The sequence below is a fragment of the Lissotriton helveticus genome, chromosome 3_1, assembly GCF_964261635.1.
Source record: "Lissotriton helveticus chromosome 3_1, aLisHel1.1, whole genome shotgun sequence".
NCBI lineage: Eukaryota > Metazoa > Chordata > Amphibia > Caudata > Salamandridae > Lissotriton > Lissotriton helveticus.
This window is the reverse complement of record NC_136061.1, coordinates 2,025,267,085-2,025,288,782: the sequence shown is the minus strand read 5'-3', so window position 1 is coordinate 2,025,288,782 and position 21,698 is coordinate 2,025,267,085. Positions and strand designations below refer to the sequence as shown.

The 21,698-nt window shown below is 44.1% G+C and overlaps 1 protein-coding gene across 1 annotated transcript in view; it reads left to right on the top strand.

Moving 5' to 3' along the window:
• ST8SIA2 (ST8 alpha-N-acetyl-neuraminide alpha-2,8-sialyltransferase 2) overlaps positions 1–21,698 on the top strand; it is a 395,574-nt gene that overhangs the window by 182,438 nt on the left and 191,438 nt on the right. Inside the window, exon 4 of the mRNA XM_078684093.1 lies at positions 17,705–17,962. Coding sequence (XP_078540219.1) covers positions 17,705–17,962 — 258 coding nt within the window. The remainder of the gene's footprint in view (positions 1–17,704; positions 17,963–21,698) is intronic.

The following is a 21,698-nucleotide window of genomic DNA, read 5'->3' as shown; positions in this document are numbered from 1 at the left end:
CATGTAGCATCTCGATATAAGATTTCTGCCTTCACTCTCCCCTCCATTAGCCAAGGAATGGTACCTATTCGGATTTTTAGTATCTCCCACCTAAAACCGTAATTTGGCAGGGTTTCTAAATACGGGTACCCCGTCTCGTTTTCCCAAGATTCTATCATATTAACCACTGATTTTTTGTTTCTTAGGTGTCCTATTTCCTGCCTTCTACAGTACTCCCTTCCTTGTGCTCTGAGTGCACTCTTCGTGAACTCCACATCTATAGAATTTTGGTTTACTCCTACATTTAGATTCCCAATTATTTCCTTTTTTTTCTTTTTGCGTCTAATGCCCATCTTAGGTTGCTGTGTCGAATTTCCTCACTACACTAATGTGAGACCTGTTCCCCTTCCCCCTGGGATTGGCGTTTCCAGAATCTTACCATCGCCATTTTGGCCTGAGTGTTCCACCCGATCATATCTGTTTCCAGTCTAATTGCCTGTATCATTGATGACTTTGGTAGTGACAGTAACGTTTTCAGGGCCGTACCTTCCTCCTGATCCCAACCTCCCTTTTCGCTTAGAAGGAGCACCTCTGCACCATACAGTACTTGGGGCGGTATCATGGCCTCATATGCTTTTAGTAACATTTTATGTGACTTATCCCCATAGTTTATATCACATTTTTTAGGCCACAAATGGAGGAGGATGCTTTTTGGTGTTCCAAATGTATGTCCTATTTTAAAGAGGATTCAAACCAAAGACCAAGATATTTGTATTCTTTTACCGTTTCTATTTTTATTTGATCATTTTATCTAGGTGCCAGCTAAAACTCTTGGACCCTTTTCCGAAGCGCATGATCATTGTTTTTTCCATGTTCACTGTCAGCAATTTATCCTTACATTAGTCATGGAATGCATTTAATTTTCTTTGTAGCCCGAGCTCGGTCAGATCAGTAATCACAAGGTCATCTGCATACAGCAAGCATGAGACCTTTCTATTATTCATCCTCAGGCTCGCGCTTCTTTCCACCTCTAGTGCTGCTGGCAGGTCCGCTAGGAATATTGAAAAGAGGAGCGGAGCTAAGACGCAGCCCTGTCTCAGCCCGTTCCCTATCTCAATCCTCCTTGTCAGAGCCCCTTGTGTATCTTTAATGACTTGGGCCGAGTTCCCTCTATGCAATTCTTTCAGGATTTCGAGTAAGCACACCGGGATTTCGTATTTAATCAGGCACTCCCAAAGTTTCCCCCGGTCCACTGAATCAAAGGCTACCCGGAAGTCGACGAAACAGCAAAACAGGTTCCCCTTTTGTTCTATCGACTTCCGGGCGAGGGCTCACAGGGCATAACAGTGGTCTACAGTGGAGTGCCCTTCTTTAAAGCCCCCCTGTTCCACCGGGATAATTGAGTTCTCTTCTACCCAGTCCTTTAATTTGCCAAGCACTATTTTGGCAAATATTTTCTCCCCGATGTCCAATAGAATAATTAATCTATAATTTTTCGAGTTTTTCATCTCCCCTTTCTTATGAATTGGCCTTATTATAGCCCCATTCCAGTTTTCGGGAAGTTTCCCAGTATCTAGAATGACTCCAAACATATTTGCAAACAATTCCGCCCACCACTCTACATGAGTTTTGATTATTGTGCCGGGAGATTATCCGGTCCTGCCGCTCTTGTGAGATTCAAACCCTTTATCGTCTTTTGTACCTCTTGGGCAGAAAAATTGGGTTTTATATCTGCTCCCAGACCACTCCAGTCTGTGTACAGATTTTCTTCCCGGTCTTTCCCTGGGCTATACAGATCCTGTAGATACTCCTCCCATACTGCCTCTTCTACTGTGCAGTTCATTTTCCCTGGAGGGCGATCTGTTCCTGAGTGCACTAACATCCAGAAGTGGTGTGAGTTCTTCGTTTCTATTGCCTCAAGTAATTTTTGCCAGCATCCCTCTTTAAATTCCCCTTTTGCCCTTCTGATAAGCATAATATATTCTCTTTTTAAGGCCACTAGGGTGTTTGTACTATCTTGGTCTCTCTTTAGCTGATTGCGGCAGGTCATTCTCCTAACTTCCCTTTTTTTCTCCTGGCATTCCCTTGTAAACCAGCCGGAGAATTTCTCAGTCTTCAGGCTTTTCGCTTTGTTTTTATTTTTGCCTCTATTTATATTTTTTTGTTCTTTACTAAGAGTTTGGACCACCTCCTCAATTTTTCCTACGTACCATTTGAGGTTTTGACCCCTTGCTATCTTCAGGTCTAGGTTCTGTTGTAGTTTTATTAATCTAGCAACATATTCATCCTTGAGCCTAGTTGTGCGGAGTCTGGGGTATTCCACCTCTTGTTCCATAACCTTTGGGAATATTGAAAAGAGGAGCAGAGCTAGGACGCAGCCCTGTCTCAGCCCGTTCCCTATCTCAATCCTCCTTGTCAGAGCCCCTTGTGTATCTTTAATGACTTAGGCCGAGTTCCCTCTATGCAATTCTTTCAGGATTTCGAGTAAGCACACCGGGATTTCGTATTTAATCAGGCACTCCCAAAGTTTCCACCGCTCCACTGAATCAAAGGCTGCCCGGAAGTCGACGAAACAGCAAAACAGGTTCCCCTTTTGTTCTATCGACTTCCGGGCGAGGGCTCACAGGGCATAACAGTGGTCTACAGTGGAGTGCCCTTCTTTAAAGCCCCCCTGTTACACCGGGATAATTGAGTTCTCTTCTACGCAGTCCTTTAATTTGCCAAGCACTATTTTGGCAAATATTTTCTCCCCAATGTCCAATAGAATAATTAATCTATAATTTTTCGAGTTTTTCATCTCCCCTTTCTTATGAATTGGCCTTATTATAGCCCCATTCCAGTTTTCGGGAAGTTTCCCAGTATCTAGAATGACTCCAAACATATTTGCAAACAATTCCGCCCACCACTCTGCATGAGTTTTGATTATTTGTGCCGGGAGATTATCCGGTCCTGCCGCTCTTGTGAGATTCAAACCCTTTATCGTCTTTTGCACCTCTTGGGCAGAAAAATTGGGTTTTATATCTGCTCACAGACCACTCCAGTCTGTGTACAGATTTTCTTCCCGGTCTTTCCCTGGGCTATACAGATCCTGTAAATACTCCTCCCATACTGCCTCTTCTACTGTGCAGTTCATTTTCCCTGGAGGGCGATCTGCTCCTGAGTGCACTAACATCCAGAAGTGGTGTGAGTTCTTCGTTTCTATTGCCTCAAGTAATTTTTGCCAGCATCCCTCTTTAAATTCCCCTTTTGCCCTTCTGATAAACATAATATATTCTCTTTTTAAGCCCACTAGGGTGTTTGTACTATCTTGGTCTCTCTTTAGCTGATTGCGGCAGGTCATTCTCCTAACTTCCCTTTTTTTCTCCTGGCATTCCCTTGTAAACCAGCCGGAGAATTTCTCAGTCTTCAGGCTTTTCGCTTTGTTTTTATTTTTGCCTCTATTTATTTTTTTTGTTCTTTACTAAGAGTTTGGACCACCTCCTCAATTTTTCCTACGTACCATTTGAGGTTTTGACCCCTTGCTATCTTCAGGTCTAGGTTCTGTTGTAGTTTTATTAATCTAGCAACATATTCATCCATGAGCCTAGTTGTGCGGCGTCTGGGGTATTCCACCTCTTGTTCCATAACCTTTGGGAATATTGAAAAAAGGAGCAGAGCTAGGACGCAGCCCTGTCTCAGCCCGTTCCCTATCTCAATCCTCCTTGTCAGAGCCCCTTGTATATCTTTAATGACTTGGGCCGAGTTCCCTCTATGCAATTCTTTCAGGATTTCGAGTAAGCACACCAGGATTTCGTATTTAATCAGGCACTCCCAAAGTTTCCACCGGTCCACTGAATTAAAGGCTGCCCGGAAGTCGACAAAACAGCAAAACAGGTTCCCCTTTTGTTCTATCGACTTCCGGGCGAGGGCTCACAGGGCATAACAGTGGTCTACAGTGGAGTGCCCTTCTTTAAAGCCCCCCTGTTACACCGGGATAATTGAGTTCTCTTCTACCCAGTCCTTTAATTTGCCAAGCACTATTTTGGCAAATATTTTCTCCCCGATGTCCAATAGAATAATTAATCTATAATTTTTCGAGTTTTTCATCTCCCCTTTCTTATGAATTGGCCTTATTATAGCCCCATTCCAGTTTTCGGGAAGTTTCCCAGTATCTAGAATGACTCCAAACATATTTGCAAACAATTCCGCCCACCACTCTGCATGAGTTTTGATTATTTGTGCCGGGAGATTATCCGGTCCTGCCGCTCTTGTGAGATTCAAACCCTTTATCGTCTTTTGTACCTCTTGGGCAGAAAAATTGGGTTTTATATCTGCTCCCAGACCACTCCAGTCTGTGAACAGATTTTCTTCCCGGTCTTTCCCTGGGCTATACAGATCCTGTAGATACTCCTCGCATACTGCCTCTTCTACTGTGCAGTTCATTTTCCCTGGAGGGCGATCTGCTCCTGAGTGCACTAACATCCAGAAGTGGTGTGAGTTCTTCGTTTCTATTGCCTCAAGTAATTTTTGCCAGCATCCCTCTTTAAATTCCCCTTTTGCCCTTCTGATAAGCATAATATATTCTCTTTTTAAGGCCACAAGGGTGTTTGTACTATCTTGGTCTCTCTTTAGCTGATTGCGGCAGGTCATTCTCCTAACTTCCCTTTTTTTCTCCTGGCATTCCCTTGTAAACCAGCCGGAGAATTTCTCAGTCTTCAGGCTTTTCGCTTTGTTTTTATTTTTGCCTCTATTTATATTTTTTTGTTCTTTACTAAGAGTTTGGACCACCTCCTCAATTTTTCCTACGTACCATTTGAGGTTTTGACCCCTTGCTATCTTCAGGTCTAGGTTCTGTTGTAGTTTTATTAATCTAGCAACATATTCATCCATGAGCCTAGTTGTGCGGCGTCTGGGGTATTCCACCTCTTGTTCCATAACCTTTGGGCCAGAGTCGAGGTGCACATCCGAGATCTCCAGGGTTACCATGTTATGGTCACTTCCTTCTCTATTCACAATTCTGAATCCAGAGATTAAACTGAAGTTCCAAGGTGTGGTAAAGGCATAATCTATAGGACAGATTTGAGAGCCTAGTTGAAATGTTTTTTTGGCGGGGCAATCTAGCTGGCATCTTCCATTTAAACAGAACAGGTTTTTAGTTCCCAGGAAGATTCCCAACTGCCTATCTTTAGCACTAGATATATATTCAGGGAAAGTTGGTAGTGGTATTTCATGGTCCTCCAATATGTCTTGAAACCAACAATCTACATTCTCGGGGTGAAGTTTGTGATTAAAATCGCCCACCAGAATAAACATATCCCTGCTGTATTTTTCACAAAGGTAGTCCATATCGTCCTTGAATAGAGCCATTTCCTCTGCATATTGCGATATGTTGGCCCATTGCATGTACACATTTATCTTTACAATTGTATCCAATTTTATACACCCTGATAGTGTTATACTACATGCCAACAGCCATTTGCATTTCACATTTATTTCTGTTACTTTCTTCATGATCTTAGTCGATACCAGAGTCATAATTCCACCAGTGGATCATCCGAATCTACATTTCTTTGCAGGGCGATTTCGCTAATAGAAACCATCAAAGATCGGGGACTTGCCACATAGCCAGGTCTCCTGGATACACATAATTTCTGTATTTTCCCCCAGTTCCCTTATATTGTTTTGTTTCAGGTCATTTCCTGGGCCATTTATATTCCAGGAGATTATCCTTATGCTATGTGGCGTACCTTTTCCCTATTCGATATCATCAAGCCAACCTTCCTCCCCGTGGTCTTTAGCATATTTTGATGAGGGTCCTGCCTGGTCAGACTCCTTACTCCAGTTTCCCCACCCATGTGCTACCTCTGAGTTGTTTGCAACTATTTTTATGTTTCCTAGCGGCATTTCCTCCTCATCCTCCTGGTCACATATCCTAACCTGTCTCTTTCCTAGCCCTGCGTGGCATTTTAGAAAGTTTTTTCCCTGCCATCCCTTTCCTTCTACTTCTACTAAGACTTTGTTCTTATTTAGTAGACGAATACCTTCCTCTTGAAGCTCGATTGCTGCCTTCTCAAACGTGTCTTTTACCAGGTTTGAGTACAGTGTGATTCTAGTGATCTCTTTTCCTTCTCTATTTTGTCTAAAACCCACTACCCTGATGTCGCTCGTTCCTATTGCTTTCAGCTTCTGGCATTTGCAAAAGCCTTGTAAGAGTTGCGACCTATTTAGGGGCTGCATCTTACCTAACTTTTTACCCCCTAACCTTAACGGGATTTGTTCAAGGTATAGTCTCATATTGTCGTTTTCATCTTTGCTCGCCCTGTTGGATACTGAAGCTTCATTCGTATTGGCCTTTTCTGACTGCATGCAGGGTCTGTTTAATCTCACTTCCCGTGTTACCCAAGCCTCTAAATTTCCTCCCAGATACTTCCCCCCCCTTCTGCTGGGCTATGTGTTTGTTTTCGACTGTCTTCTTCTGGGATTTGGGGTTATTATGTGGGCCTACTCCTTTTCCCTGGCATTTTGTGTTGTTCGAATTTGGGATGCTCATCTGTGGGTAGGGACTCTTTATTTCCTTTCCTGTAATCCTATCCTCCTCTTCCGTCACCTCTACTTCCTCCACCGAGGGGCTCACCTTCCTTACTGGTTTACTTCCTGCACCTCTTACTCTATTTATTGGCCCACGTCTTGTCTGCTTTGCCCTTCTTATTATCCTCATTGGCCACTTTGAGATATATATCTGGTGGCCCTCATTGGGTTGTTTGTCGGTTTGAGGCTGAACCTCCCTCCGCGGGGCAGGATCAGGGTTAGGGATCTTGCCTGCCATACTTGGTGTTTGATCGTTTCCCTTTGGGTATTTTACGGTTTCCCCGTGTGACAAAGGTTGGGGCTCCGGGTCAGGGATTTGTCTTATTATGTTTGGCATATGTGATTTAATCCCCCGCAGCTCCCCCTCTATATTAGCAAGATATGTTTTCTGAGTTTTTCAAATAGAGTTATCAGACAAGGTGACCTCTAAGAGGCCTTGCAAGGTCCTTTGTAACATTAACATTAAGTCCAGCATTGATGTAGCTGACAGTGATGAGAGATCGCGATCAGGTTTGAGGTTTAATTCAGAGGTTTTATTCAGTTCGGCACCGTGTCTTGAACTGATGTTTCCGGCTTCCGATGGGCATCTGTTTTGACTCCTATTCTGGCTTGGCCCTTTACTCGGTGGGTTTCTGTTCCTTTCTCCATTCCTACCCGAGGGATTGGGCTGTCCAATGGTATCGGGCTGTCCAAGGATTCTCCCTCCAAATCATAGGAGAAGTGTATACGTGGTGAAGATGACAGCCGTGGCGAAATTAAGCCCACCTGATCTAATAAGAGCTGAAGCGATTGATTGGCCAAGTTTAGGGAGTACGATACGTGTGTCTCCGGGGGTGGGGATGCACCTGCGTTCTTCTCCCCCTCTTGTGTTTCGTTCGGGGATGCCACTTTGCTTGTTGTTGTGTCTTTGTCTTTTGCAGGTGTGAACACCTTTTTAAAATATTTCCCCATAAACTCTTTAATTGAATTTGACGCTGCACTACCCGGGTTTTTGGCCGCCACCTTTGGTCTTTTTAGTCCTTTCTTTTTGGCTTTCGGTGTTATTTCTAGACACTCACTGCTCTCTTCAATCAATCAATCAATCAATCAATCAATCATGCCATTTGTATAGCGCACTACTCACCCGGGAGGGTCTCAAGGCGCTTGGGGGGAGGGGTATGCTACTGCTCGAACTGCCAGGTCTTGAGTTGTTTCCTGAAGGCGAGATTGTCCTGGGTCAGCCGAAGGTGGATGGGGAGGGAGTTCCAAGTCTTGGCAGCCAGGTAAGAGAAGGATCTCCCTCCGGCGGTGGCTCTTCGGATGCGTGGTACGGCTGCGAGGGCGAGGCTGGTGGACCGTAGCTGGCGGGTGGGCGTGTAGAAGGTCAGGCGGTCGTTGAGGTACTTGGGGCCCAGGTCGTGGAGAGACTTGTGTGCGTGGGTGAGGAGCCGGAACGTGATCCTCTTGTCGACGGGGAGCCAGTGCAGGTTCCTCAGGTGGCTGGAGATGTGACTGCGTCGGGGGACATCCAGGATGAGTCGGGCGGAGGCGTTCTGGATGCGCTGGAGTCTTTTCTGTAGCTTGGCTGTGGTTCCGGCGTAGAGGGCGTTTCCGTAGTCCAGTCGGCTGGTGACGAGTGCCTGGGTGACAGTCTTCCTGGTCTCGGTCGGGATCCAGCGGAAGATCTTGCGAAGCATACGCAGGGTGTTGAAGCACGATGAGGAGACGCCGTTGACTTGTCTGGTCATCGAGAGGGAGGGGTCCAGGATGAAGCCCAGGTTGCGTGCGTGGTCGGTTGGCTTGGGTGCGGTGCCCAGGGCTGGGGGCCACCAGGAGTCGTCCCAGGCGGAGGGCGAAGATCCCAGGATGAGGACTTCCGTCTTGTCCGAGTTCAGTTTCAGGCGGCTGTCCTTCATCCACTCGGCGATGTCTTTCATCCCTTCGTGTAGGCAGGTTCTGGCGGTGTCGGGGTCTCTGGTGAGGGAGAGGATCAGCTGGGTGTCGTCGGCGTAAGAGATGAAGTTGAGGTTTTGCTGGCGTGCGATGGCTGCGAGAGGTTTCATGTAGATGTTGAAGAGGGTGGGGCTGAGTGAAGATCCTTGCGGGACGCCGCAGATGACTTCGGTGGCCTCGGAGCGAAACGGGGGGAGGCGGACTCTTTGTGTTCTTCCGGCGAGGAACGAGATTATCCACTCCAGTGCCTTCTCTTGGATACCGATATTGCTGAGGCGCTGGACTAGGGTGCGGTGGCAGACCGTGTCGAACGCAGCGGAGAGGTCCAGGAGGATGAGGGCCACTGTTTCCCCCTTGTCGAGCAGGGTCCGGATGTCGTCGGTGGCTGCGATGAGGGCAGTCTCGGTGCTGTGGTTGGCTCTGAAGCCGGACTGCGAGGGGTCGAGGGATCCGTTCGTCTCGAGGAAGGCGGTCAGCTGTCTGTTGACGATCTTCTCGATGACTTTAGCAGGAAAAGGGAGGAGCGAGATGGGGCGGAAGTTTTTGAGATCGGTGGGGTCCGCTGTAGGTAATCCAGGCTAGTCGCATTTGTAGAGTTTGCTGTGTTAAGTCTTGGCCTCAAGTTGTGTTCCCTCAATTTTTTCACTTTTTTTTAGTGGCCATGATTGACTTTCTCTACCAGCGCTGTTAGAGCTCGCCGGGGCTTGATCTTCCTTATATCCCCTGATGAGTTCTGTTATATCCTTACTCTGCACCAATTGATTAGGAGGAAGTTGAAAGACACTTACGTGCGTCTACTGGGCGAAAAAGGTCTTTTTAGGCTCCCTACTGCTTTAAACGTGCCCTATGAAATGTCTTTTATTAAGTTTGCAGCAGTCCAGTCAACATATGTTGTGCATGTGACTCTCCAAGGGTTTAAAGTTACAGGTGAGAATACAGGTAAAACGCAAGGTTGTGTTCAGCGTTTTAACCACCTCGCCGTTCCCCCACTTACCTCTGTGTGTCTGTTGGATCAAGCTTTACGCCCATGCCATGCCGTGCCCCACGTCCAGTAATTATATATGGAGCAGGGGGGCCCCCTGTGCCCCCTGGGTTTTACGTAACTTTCGTCCTCGATGTTTTTCGTCTCCTTTTAAGCTCCAAGCTATATGGATTCTTCTTTCCTCTTAGGGCTTGCTACTGTTCCTCTACACGCTGAAATGACTTGAGGCACAGTGGTTAAGCGTACAAAGTAGGTTTATTCATACATAAATACAACCCCAGAGGCATTCAAGGTCTTCTTCCTTCAGGAACTGTTCACCTCTGATCTGCTCCCTGGATTCCACACTCTAGAATCCAGTGAGCATGACATAGTTATTAGATATATCAAGATACAACATATCTCCCTTTCTATAAAATTCACAAATCCAACAGCGCGTGAAGGAGGCAAAGGCAGATGATTTCGAAGATCAACACCGCGCGTGGTTTTGACACACTTCGAATCAAACTTCGAAGGTAAACAAGGTAACGATTACTTCAAAAAAACAATGTTGAAGTGAAATTTTCAGGTACAAACGTCGTTTCAAGCAGTAAATTACGATTACGATTACGAAAATAAACTGTCTTCTATGAAAGTTAATGAGGTGCAGAAAATTTTGGTTGTTAACGGTACCCCTTAAACTGGTTTGAAGAAATCGTTAGCACAACGAGAAAAATATTTCATGGGGTTTAAACGATTAAAGTTCCATCAAATACCTTGTAAGTCCAACACTTGAGAATGTGGTTGTTCGCCTTAGGGGTTGTAAATATACTCCATCAAGTCTGATTCTTCATGAAATCGATCCCATTAATTTCTTCTTAAATCGATCCCATCCTCGTCGCCACTGAAATGACTTGAGGCACAGTGGTTAAGCGTAAAAAGTAGGTTTATTCATAAATACAACCCCAGAGGCATTCAAGGTCTTCTTCCTTCAGGAACTGTTCACCTCTGATCTGCTCCCTGGATTCCACACTCTAGAATCCAGTGAGCATGACATAGTTATTGTAGAACATTAAGATATATCAAGATACAACACACGCAAGACTGCTCGCGGCCCTCGCGGCACCCGCGGCCCTCGCGGCAGCCGCGGAATGCGGTTTCCTCATCTTCTTGTTTCCTTCTCCCTCTCCCTCAGTCTGCTCACAGCGTGTGACGTCAGGCGGGGAGAGGGCGGTACTGCGGGACGGTCGTTTCCGGCGCGGGCGTGTCCGACGCGGACAGGCAGGCAGGCAGGCAACGCGATCCATCACAGAGCACAGGTAAAGGTGGGGAGACATGACTGCCCCCCAAATTTGCTCCCCTATTTTCCTCTTCCGCCTGCCTTTCAGGGCATATAAACTGTGTTCGATATTAAACATGACAAAGAACCTCGCCCGCCAGGCATCGAATGATGGAGCATCTTTTTGGAGCCAACAGGAGGCTATGCAAAGCCTAAGCACGGCTGTGACTTCAAAAACCAAATATACAATATTGCTGGGCACAGAGCCCGACCCGGCACCCATTTTTACCCCCAATAAGATCTGCATAGGTGACAGTTGGACGGGTATTCCCACAATCACAGATAGAAACTTGCCCACTTGCTCAAACAAGCTCCTCAACTCTGCACATGTGCAAAAAATGTGGACCACACCAGCCGCAGGTGCACCACACGGAAACATTTTCCGTCCTGGTCGCCACCCCATTTTGAAATTTTGTCAGGGGTGTGGTACAGATAAAAGATAGTTTTATAGTGTTGAGCGGCTAAATTAGCAGACATGTATAGTCGTCTTGTTTCTTCTTAAAGAGAATGTGGTGAGCCTAGTGAAAGATGAATGCCACTTAGAAGAGGTGTTTTTTTTAAAATTTCATTAGAAAGCTGTCACATTCGTATGAATTGTTCCAAAATTGTGTGCCCAGAGCACAGATTTTTTGTTTCGCACATTCAGGCTTAATTTATTCAGGGCTCAGGTTACAGATGGGGCGCAATGGGGCATCAACTATTTTAAGGCCATCATTATCAGTGGCATATTCTTTTTCGACCCCTGCACAAGTACATGAGTTTAGCAATAATAACTGAATCCCCCCACAATGTTCTCCAGGGGAATTTCAGCAGGTCAAATCTGTCTAAATTGCCCAGGGAAAACAGCAGATGAATACTGCAACATGAGTATTTGGGTGGAAAAACATAAAAATGCAAAGGTTAATCTCAATCTTTCTGGGGAAAACTCCAGATAGCAGTTATTTACCACACCCAAAGGGTCTGTTTGAATCAGGTGATACATACCTCACAAATCAAGGGGCTCTAATATTGCGAGCCAAAATATGTTGAGTGTTAACCCTCATGTGTTTTGAAAATAGAACAAAGCATTATCAACTGCATTTTCTGCCCCATCTGGAGCTAGTGCTGTTCTTGAAGGGTCATAAAAAGTCTCAATTTAAACTATGAGCTTTTTAATTAAACTTTTTTCATGTCTGCCTGAATATTTTAAAAGGAGAAGAGCCTGACCTACAGTAGAAATTTCCTTTTTCCAATCTTCAGCCAATACTTGAATCTCAAGTAAGGGAAAATTGAGTCTAATAAAAAGACAAAGCAGATCTCCAATACTCGATTTGAAGGACAGAGGTTATAAACCTACGGAGAATAATTCACATTACCTCATTGCATAGCAAACTTCTTGGGCCTCAGCTAAAGTTCTACAGATTTAGGGGCAGAGGAGGGCAGTCATCTCTGATTCTGGCTGGTATCACTACAACTAAATCCATGAACTGCACATTATTTTTCTCAGAATGCGATATAATACTGGAATATTGGCGTTTACAATTAAAAGAATTGTTAATTGAAACCCTCCTTAATGCTAAAGTTGGATTTAAAGGCACAGTTCTGGAAATGCCACTTTTAGAATGTTGGCATCTTTTTGTCCCAACCATTTGTGCCTTCTGCGAGTGTCCCGGGTCACATGACTGTCTATGGCTCTGCTGTTGGGGTTTGTGTATTGCTCCCAGACATTGACACACGGGGGGTATAGGTGTGGACAGAATGGACCATCCTGGGAAGATGACTGGTAGGGGATATACTCAGCCCTGTTTACACTTAAAAAGGGCTGTGCCTCCTGCACAGACAAAGGAATCAGACACCAGGCCTGCCTGTCTTTGTTTACCCCCCAGAAAGTTTAGAGCCTTGAAGAACTTCACAGAACTAGAAATGGGGGTAGGGCAGAGAACACCCACACACAAAAGCTCTCACCAGGTATACATATTGGACCTTGGGAGCCACTCTTCAGAATACTCCTGGACCTATGGAAGTTGGCTGCCCTGATTCCAGAAGACTACCATGTTGCTTGAAGGGCTACTTTGCTAACCTAGGAGGAACACTGGACCTGCTTGCCTTCACCCCAGGCTAACCAGTGATTCTGAGGGTCAGTCGGCTGACTCCTGTATGAGCTACAGGGACTTACAAGCTTCCAGAGGCCTCCCTGCAACTGTGCAATTGACCTGCTCCAACTGGACTTGCCTGGACCAGCAACCAGGCCTGGCTGAGCCCTGCTGGCCTGCTGGCCTCTGTTGGAGTGTGTCTCTGATCCCCAAGAGGTGCTATTCCAGGTCCTGGACTTTTGTCTTCTGGCATCAATGCGTACTCCTCCTCAAGAAAAGGTGAAAATTCTTATGTTTCGGCTCCTCAAGACTGCGAACAGGCCCATTTGCACCAAGATTCTGCCACCAGTGATGGCCGCCAACATGAAGTTCTGGGAATACCTGCTCTTCTCCCTATAATGACTGCGAGCGTCAACCGGCAAAGCGAAAACCACACTTCGAGCCACATCAACGATAGGCTGCGGTGACTGCCAACATGAAGTTTCAGCAATGACCATCCATGATGGGTGACCGGTTCTTCATGTTACGACAACATCCCACAACACTTGGCCTGCTTTTCCCAATACAACCCGACAATCTACTATGCTCTACCTGCTCCTCGCAGCCTCCCCCACCGTGTACAGAACTCTTTGTGCCAGACTGAGAAGGTACTTGGTCTTGTATCTGACCAAGGCTCCATCGCAGTCTGCCTGAACTTGTGACTTTCCATTGTATAATGCGAACAGATAACTGCAAGTGGCACTTTGTGCATTTAGGTGCTATTTTCTCTAAAAACTTTAAACATGCATATCTCTGATTCTACTGATTGGAACTTTGTTGTTCTTGTATTATTAATTAAAATGTAATTATTTTTCTAAACTGGTTTGGGGTTTTTCTTCTGTTGTGGTTTCACTGTATTACTGTTTGTGTGCTGCATAAATACTTTACGCAGTGCTTGTAAGTTAAGCCTGACTGCTTTCTGCCAAGCTACCAGGGGGTTCAGCACAGATTAATTTTGTGACTTTTGTAATTCATAATAACAAGAATTGTGGTTGCTGCCTGAGTGAGCTTTCCAACCCCCTCATCCAATATCGCAATTTCTCCCAGTATTAATAATAACTGTACAACATTTTAAAATAAAAAAGGGCATTTATAAACTATTGCACTTAACATGTTTTTTTTGTGAATCACATGCCTACAATTGGACATTACGGCCTAGTACTAAATAGACTAGAGAACACTTCAGATTTATCAACAGTTGAGCAATGGTAGCTCCGTCAATTTAACATAGTGTTTTTGTGTCTCCAATCACCTTCTTCCAAAGTCCATATACACAAGTTTTTTTCACATTCAAATTCACCTGAGTCTTTTACTAGCTTTTAAAGCATCGAGGATAATTAGGGCCAAGGGGAGTCGCTCCTGTAGTAAGAAGCTCATAAATGCAATCCGAAAGAATTGCTCAGGGACAAACCCTTCTGATCTTTGTGAGTTACGCTCGAGATGTACTTATTAAGTCACTTAGCAAAAAACATCCAAAGCTTTCCAGTCCACCATCAGTACTAGTGTAAGTTTATATGCATCACATCTCAGCAAGGTAATTTTAAAATACATGCTTTTACTACCTTTCCCATCAAATTGGGCAGTGGTGTATCGAAACATGATGGAGCACCCCTACGGAATATGGTGTAGGTCCCCTGAGACTTACACAACTCACTGATACTCATGGCCTTGTTTTGAAGGAGGACCCCTTAAAGGGCGGATGTCCCCTGGGCCTCCGGGTCTGCAGGGACCTGAGTTACACCCCTGATTATGGGGTTCACATCCTGAGCACCAGAACGTCTAGGACAGTTTTATAGATCTTGGGCCCCTGCCCACTTAACCTTTGTGGCTTCCTATTTTCCAATCCATTAATTGTTTTCTTGTCATTGCTCTCCCTATCTTCACTCTTGGGGGCCCATTAGGATGTTGGGCGGATTGCCCCCGCCAGGCCGGCGGTGGCTACCGGCGGGGGCAATCCACCTGAAATCCGCAACTGAATTCCCCCCGCCATATTAGGATGGCGGGGGGACCGCGGCGGACAGACCTAGGGCCCCATTAGGATGGCAGGCAGACATTGTGGCGGGCGGTGCTCATTGCACCGCCCGCCACAATGTTAAAAATTTATGCATGCATTTGCATACACAAAGCGGCAGGCACCGCGCGGTGCCTGCTGCTTCGTGTATGCAACTGCTGGGGGTTACCCCCGTGTGCACCCCCACCCCTCCATCACTCTGGGGGCCCACAGGGGGCCCCCAGAGTGAAGACTGCAGATGCCGCCACGGAAAGCATGTCTTTTGGCCCATACTAATATGGCTGGCGGTGTCTATTAGACACCGCCGCCATATTAATACTTTTCCGCCCCGACCGCAAGTCAACCGGGGCGAAAAAGCGGCGGACAGTCTTTCCGTCCGCCGCGGTCCCCCCGCCATACTAATATGGCGGGGGGGAATTCAGTTGCGGATGTCGGGCGGATTGCCCCCGCTAGGCCGGTGGTGGCTACCGCCGGCCTGGCGGGAGCAATCCGCCCGACATCCTAATGGGCCCATTGGTCTCTAACTTGGTTAAGCTAGTCTTATAGAAATGAGTATGCCAGTATGTCTCTTAAGGATTCATAAATGTGTTTAATCTGAACATAAATTATTGAAAAATGTGTACATTGATTTACTGTCACCTAGTATGTTGTTTTTTTTAAGTTTAGAATTTTTATTGAAGAAAAAGAGATTACAGATATGTTCTGACATACCAATATATATAAAGAACCTTGTAAAACATTTAAAAATCCCGAAATGAAAGCTCAAACCACCATCAAAGAAACCAAAAACTACATTATATTGGTAACCGGAAATTAAATATAGAATAATATAGGAAAGTGGGGAAAAATAACAAAAATAGAGAGAGATGGTAAAAGGAAAAGAAAGCGAAAGCACAGAAAAATGAAGTATAATGCTATAAAATTGTACAAATATTACCATAAAATCAGTTAAAGAATATATTATGTACAAGCAAGCAAGCAAGAAAAGTATTAGTTATAGAAAGATAAATCATCAACAAGTAATAATCTGAAAGCTGAAAAGAAAAGCAACATATTATTAAATTGATGGTCGAGTATGCATAGACAAGTATCTAGTCAAATGTTACTAAAGTTCATCACGTTTTGCCAACAAAGATGAATATTATAGCGATCTTAACGGTTATTATGACAAACTAAATTCCACCACTGTTGTAATGTAATATCTACAGATTTCAATTAGTAGTAATTATCTTTAATGAAATTCAATAAGTAGATCAACAAGTTTATGGGTTGATTTATTCCGGAACCAGACACTACTTAAGCCACCTAAAAATAAAACATTAAGAGAGAATGGAGAGTGAAGTTCGGTAATATGTCCTATCCTTGTCCACAACTGCTCCCAAAATAATGGCAATTTAGGACATAGGAAGAACATATGGAGTTAGTACCTGGATTAGAGTTGCACTGCTAGGGAGTGTTACCTTGAAGCAATTCACACTTGAACAAAAATTCAGGTGTATGTTATAGCGTATTATAGAAATAATAGAGCTTTTGAGGAAGGTTGGCTGAACGAGCTATAAAGTATCTCTCATATCTTCTGCCAGATTGTGGTACATCAACTAGAGTGTGCGTCTGATTTCCATAGAAGTTCAGATTTAGATTTTGGCCTATCTACAGGAGGGGATAGCAGAGTTTTGTATATTATTGGGGTCTTGGAGAATTTAAGTATGTAACTGAGCGGTAATTGTGGGGAAGGAGCCCGAGCGCAAGGGTTAGGGAGTGACTGCAGTATGGGGGCCAAAACAGACACTAAGATCTTATATTGTTGGAAAGGCTTTGGAGGGAGATTACAGAAGAAGAGAGAGTTTAAAATAGAATACTATAATGATTGTGTTGAACCATTTGAGAAACTGTAAATATACCTTTGTTTAACAAGTCTACCAAAATAGGGGTTTATCTTTTATGAGTAGCCTTTTATTATACCAAATAGGACTGTGGAGAAATGTATTAGCTGAAGGAAGAGGAGCAACCAAATTAGGCTTGAAGAGAATACATAAATGAGATATACCTGCAGGTATTTAGGGAGATATGACACATGAATAATGTGGGTATGAAAAAAGGAGGAAATAAGGGCTGACTCCAGTTGAAACCATAGTTTAGGTGGGCAGTCTGAAAGGCCAAGAAAGCAATTTTTGCATTGTTTGATACAGAAAGCTTTATGATTAAAAGAGGAAATGGTATAGTTAACCCCACCCACAGATGTTGGCGATTTGTGACGATGTAGAGAAATACTAGAAGATTTACCGTTACATAAAAATTTAGATTAGAGTCTATCAAAAGCTGTAAAATACTTTACCAGGATTTTGATAGGTAGCATCAAAAGACAAAAATTGATGATTGGAAGTAGCATCAGTTTAATAGTATCCAGGTGGCCCCACCAAGACACAAATAGAGGGGACCATCCCTGCAACACTTCATTTTGGAACAATTAATTAATAATAAAGTAGAACAACAAAAAATTCCAGGCTGCCCTCTGGTTTGTAAACATGTATATTTGTAAGCACAGTGCCAAAACAAACAACCATTTGCAAAGCGAAAAGCTTTGAATGTGTATGCTGCAGGCAAAATCGACTTGGTTTATTAATGCTTGTTAGCTATTGGGGTGCTTTATCACACATAACCTTAACGTAAGAACATAGCACTAATTGAAACATAATTTAGTTTCATAAAAATTCACAATGCCTTTTGTTGTCCTGTGGTATGCTTTGACTTGTGTTGTACTTTGAGCATGTCTTGGCCTTAATATTATTTTTGTAAAATCTTTTCAGAAAACAGATATTGAAGTTCTTAGATGCAGAACGGGATATTTCCATTCTGAAGGGAAGGCTGAAGCCCGGTGACATCATACACTACATTTTTGACCGGGACAGCACCATGAACATATCAAGGAACCTATACGAGTTGCTACCCAAGATTTCCCCATTGAAGAACAAGCACTTTAAGACATGTGCAATTGTAGGAAACTCAGGAATCCTCCTTAAAAGTGGCTGCGGCAGTGAGATTGACGCCCATGATTTTATTATCAGGTAATGCACCAATAATTTCTCAAATGGGCATTTTCAAATGATGTTTTAAATCTTATTGTATCATGCCTGCCCACAAGTATTAAATGCCGATTTAGCAGCAGAAAGCCTATCTGTTATGTATGTTCACTTTTTTTATTTATGGATTTTTTAATTTTCTTTTTTTATTTGTCAACAATAGGAAACATAACAGAAATTAATAAACAGATTAGATACATAAGAATTTCCATAATGAGCAAAAAAGAAGAGAGCCAAGCAAATACCATAATACATCTCTATTGTGCCATATTTGCCTTGCTGAAATAAATATATGTTGATTATTATACAGATTTCCATATTACATTGCATCTAATTAAAGAACGGACACCCCTTGTTTTAGCCAGTGCTTTTTCCATATCGTATGTTTGTCTGACTATCTGCCACCAATCAGTGGCATAATGCAGTTTTGGAAATATCCAGACCCTGGTGATTGCTAATCTCTCTGAGGCCTTTAAGATAGAGAATATACCATTCAACTTACAGCTCGAGTTTTTACTACCCAGCATTATTTCTCTAGTTGTAAGAGGTAAATAAATCCCCAGCTTCTGCGAAATCACTTGATCAACCCTTTGCCAGAATGTCGATAATGCTGGGCATGTTATGAACATATGCAAAATGTTTACCGCATAAAATTCGCATCTTGGGCATTTTTTACGATCGGTAATTAAATTATTAGGTGACCATTTAGCAATTCTTTCAGGCGTATAATATAATAAGCAGATCGCACTATGTTGTTGCAATCGTAGATTAGTGGAATATGCTGATTTATCTATTGTACTTAGAGACTGCGAAATCGAAGTAGCCGCAACCGTCTCCCCTTGGATCTTACTCCAGCGATCTGCTAATCTCTCCAAATCATCTGACCTAAAAGTACTCAGATATTTATATGCAATACTATTCAAAGACTTATTATTTGCAGCATGTAGACATTCCCATATGTCAGAGCGAGAGACATGCTTCAATTTCAGATAGCGGGTAAAATAGTCTTGAATCTGAAGATATTTAAACTGCATGTTGTCAGAAAGTTTATGTTGTGTCTGAAGTGCACCAAAAGAGATAAAACCCATACTATCATACAGATCCGATAAACATGTGACGCCACTTCTAGCCCAGCTTTTTCCGATAGCATCATGGAACACTTCTGGCAAACTTGGATTATTCCATAACAGATACTTATCATGGTAGAATGATATGTTACATTTGAGCATAATAGCCCACCAGATGAATATAGCATCTCGTACAGTCTTAAATTTGACACTTTTAAAGTAGTTTGGGTCATTAGTCCTGTAGAGGAACATATTACTTTCCTCACCTAACATGAACCTGTGAGAGAAAGTAGTAAAGTAAAAATTAAGAAGACTGCGGATACGTCCGGTGAAAGGCGACCTGAAATACATCTTAAAATCTGGGAACTCCACACCACCCTGGCTAACGGGGGTTTTTAACAGATCTATTGCCCTTCGTGATTTTCTATACCCCCATATAAAGATGCTCATTATACCCTATAAGCGTTTGAAAAAATTCAACAGCTTCTATCTCTATTACTTTCAATGCATCCTCAGGATCCGTGGAAAATACGGCATCGTCAGCATATGCATTGGCTTTCAAAGCACACGTACCTGACACGAACGGCTTAATTAATTATTTTGCAAAATTGAAAAAAAAGGCTCTATATATAACGCAAATATTAATGGTTAAAGGGGACATCCCTTTCGTGTACCGCATAGAATCGGGAATGTATCAGATTGTAGTCCAGAATATACTAATTTGGCACAAGGTCATGTCTTGTACCCACATCTTAAATTGGCCACAGATTCCAGCGGCCGTAATCGTAGCCATTCAAAAATCCCACCCCACTCGGTCGAATGCTTTTTCTGCGTCCAATAAGATCGTACCGAGTGGGGTTGAACATACCTTTTCCACATCAGCTATTGCCGTATTAACGTGGGCAGTAGTATCTCTCCCTTGAATAAACCCATGCTGGTGTGAAGATACAAGTCTAGGCATAATTGGAGCAAGACGATTCGCTAATATCTTTGCAAACATTTTTGCGTTCGCGTTAATAAGCGAAATTGGCTGATATGACCCACATTCATCTGCTGTTTTTTTTTATTTAAGGATTTGTTAAGAACACAAGCTAATTCTGTTTTTGTGGGCCTGTGCAATAATGTGAGAACCACAATGCTTTCATCTACCGTAGCCATAACTTCAAGGAGTCGGCTTTTGGCATCAAGTATTCCCTTATCAAAAACGTATGTATACTATGCGGTTCAAAGTTGAAAGAATATGATTGCAGAGGGAGTACATTGCACTAGAAACCCACCTTACAGCGTTGATCCAGTAGTCATAGTTAACATTTTAACATTCTAATTATTTTGGTTCCTCTGTGCACTAGACCAGCTCCCTAAGGCATCAGAGTACTATTGAGGATTGTTTCTTTTTTGCTGCTTAAGTCACCTTTCGGAAATTAATTTCGTTTAATAACTCATTCAAATGTATGTGTGTTGTTTAGTATGATAACTAGATAGTTCATGCTGGGTATTAACAATTAACTGGGCATCAGCAGAGTCCCTGCCCCCAACACAGAGATACCACATTCTTCCCCACTGATGGCTTGTTAAAGGAGGCTGCACAGTCTGGAGGGAAATTAGTTCACACGTCTGCACCAGGAGAAGTTATTTATCAAAAGTTGTCATTTTAAAATCAGGACAGGTTTATTGCTTTCATCTACTTTGCACACAATGTGATGGGCCAGGCTCTTTGGAGCCAAATGTATGTTTAGCAGTCATAAACGAAAAATTGGGCCGTTTGCAACCGCTAAAAAGGGCTGTAACATGTACAAACCCTTTTTTTTAGAGTTAGTAACCTATTACTGACTCATAAAATAGGATTTGCAAGTCGCTATTAGGAAGGAGTGTGGCAAAGGCGACCCTTCCTAATAGCGAGTCGCAGGGCTTGTCCTAGCTTGTTTCCTCCTTGTCGCTCCCTGCCTTTCCCACCTAACAACACCACTGCTGCACCTATAGTACCCCTGCTAACTGTAGCTGCTGCCTCTGTGGGCTACTGGGGGTTGCTTGTTCCCTGCTTTGCCGCCTGCTGCTTCACCTTGTGCCTGGTCGTGTCTCGCTGCCCTGGCCTCTCCTCTTGGGGTGCGCTCTGGCCAGACCATCGCCTTCTGAGTGTTGTTCCCTGGCCTGGCGGCCGGGTGCGTGGTGTGTCGCTGCCCTGGATCATCCTATGGGCTCATCGACTTTCGGCTTTGGCAGTGTCCACATTTGACTCGCTCTCCGTGGGTGGGCAATGGGCTGGTTGCCTGTATTGAACTGATCTGAAACTTGCTGGCTAACCTACTTGGCAACCTCAGTAGCCTGGTGCCTCAAGGGGAGCTTGCCCGGGTTATGCCATCGCTTATTCACGCTACTTTCCACTGCCAGTGGCTCCACGTTTTTCTTCTGCTCCTCAAGGTGTCTTTCGCCACTCCCCAGTGGCGTCATTGTGTGGAATCTACCCACCTCTCACTTCACTTCTGCTGCCGGCTGTCGGGGGGTCTGCGGGCCTCTGGTTCTTCTCAACTGTATCCCGCCTCCTGTCGGCCGCTCCTCGGCTGCCGGGGCATCCCATCATGGGGGAAAACGATCCAAAACAACCCAAGATAGCCTTCGAGCACCGAAGGTCTTCTCACCAGGATGGTGCGGGCTCC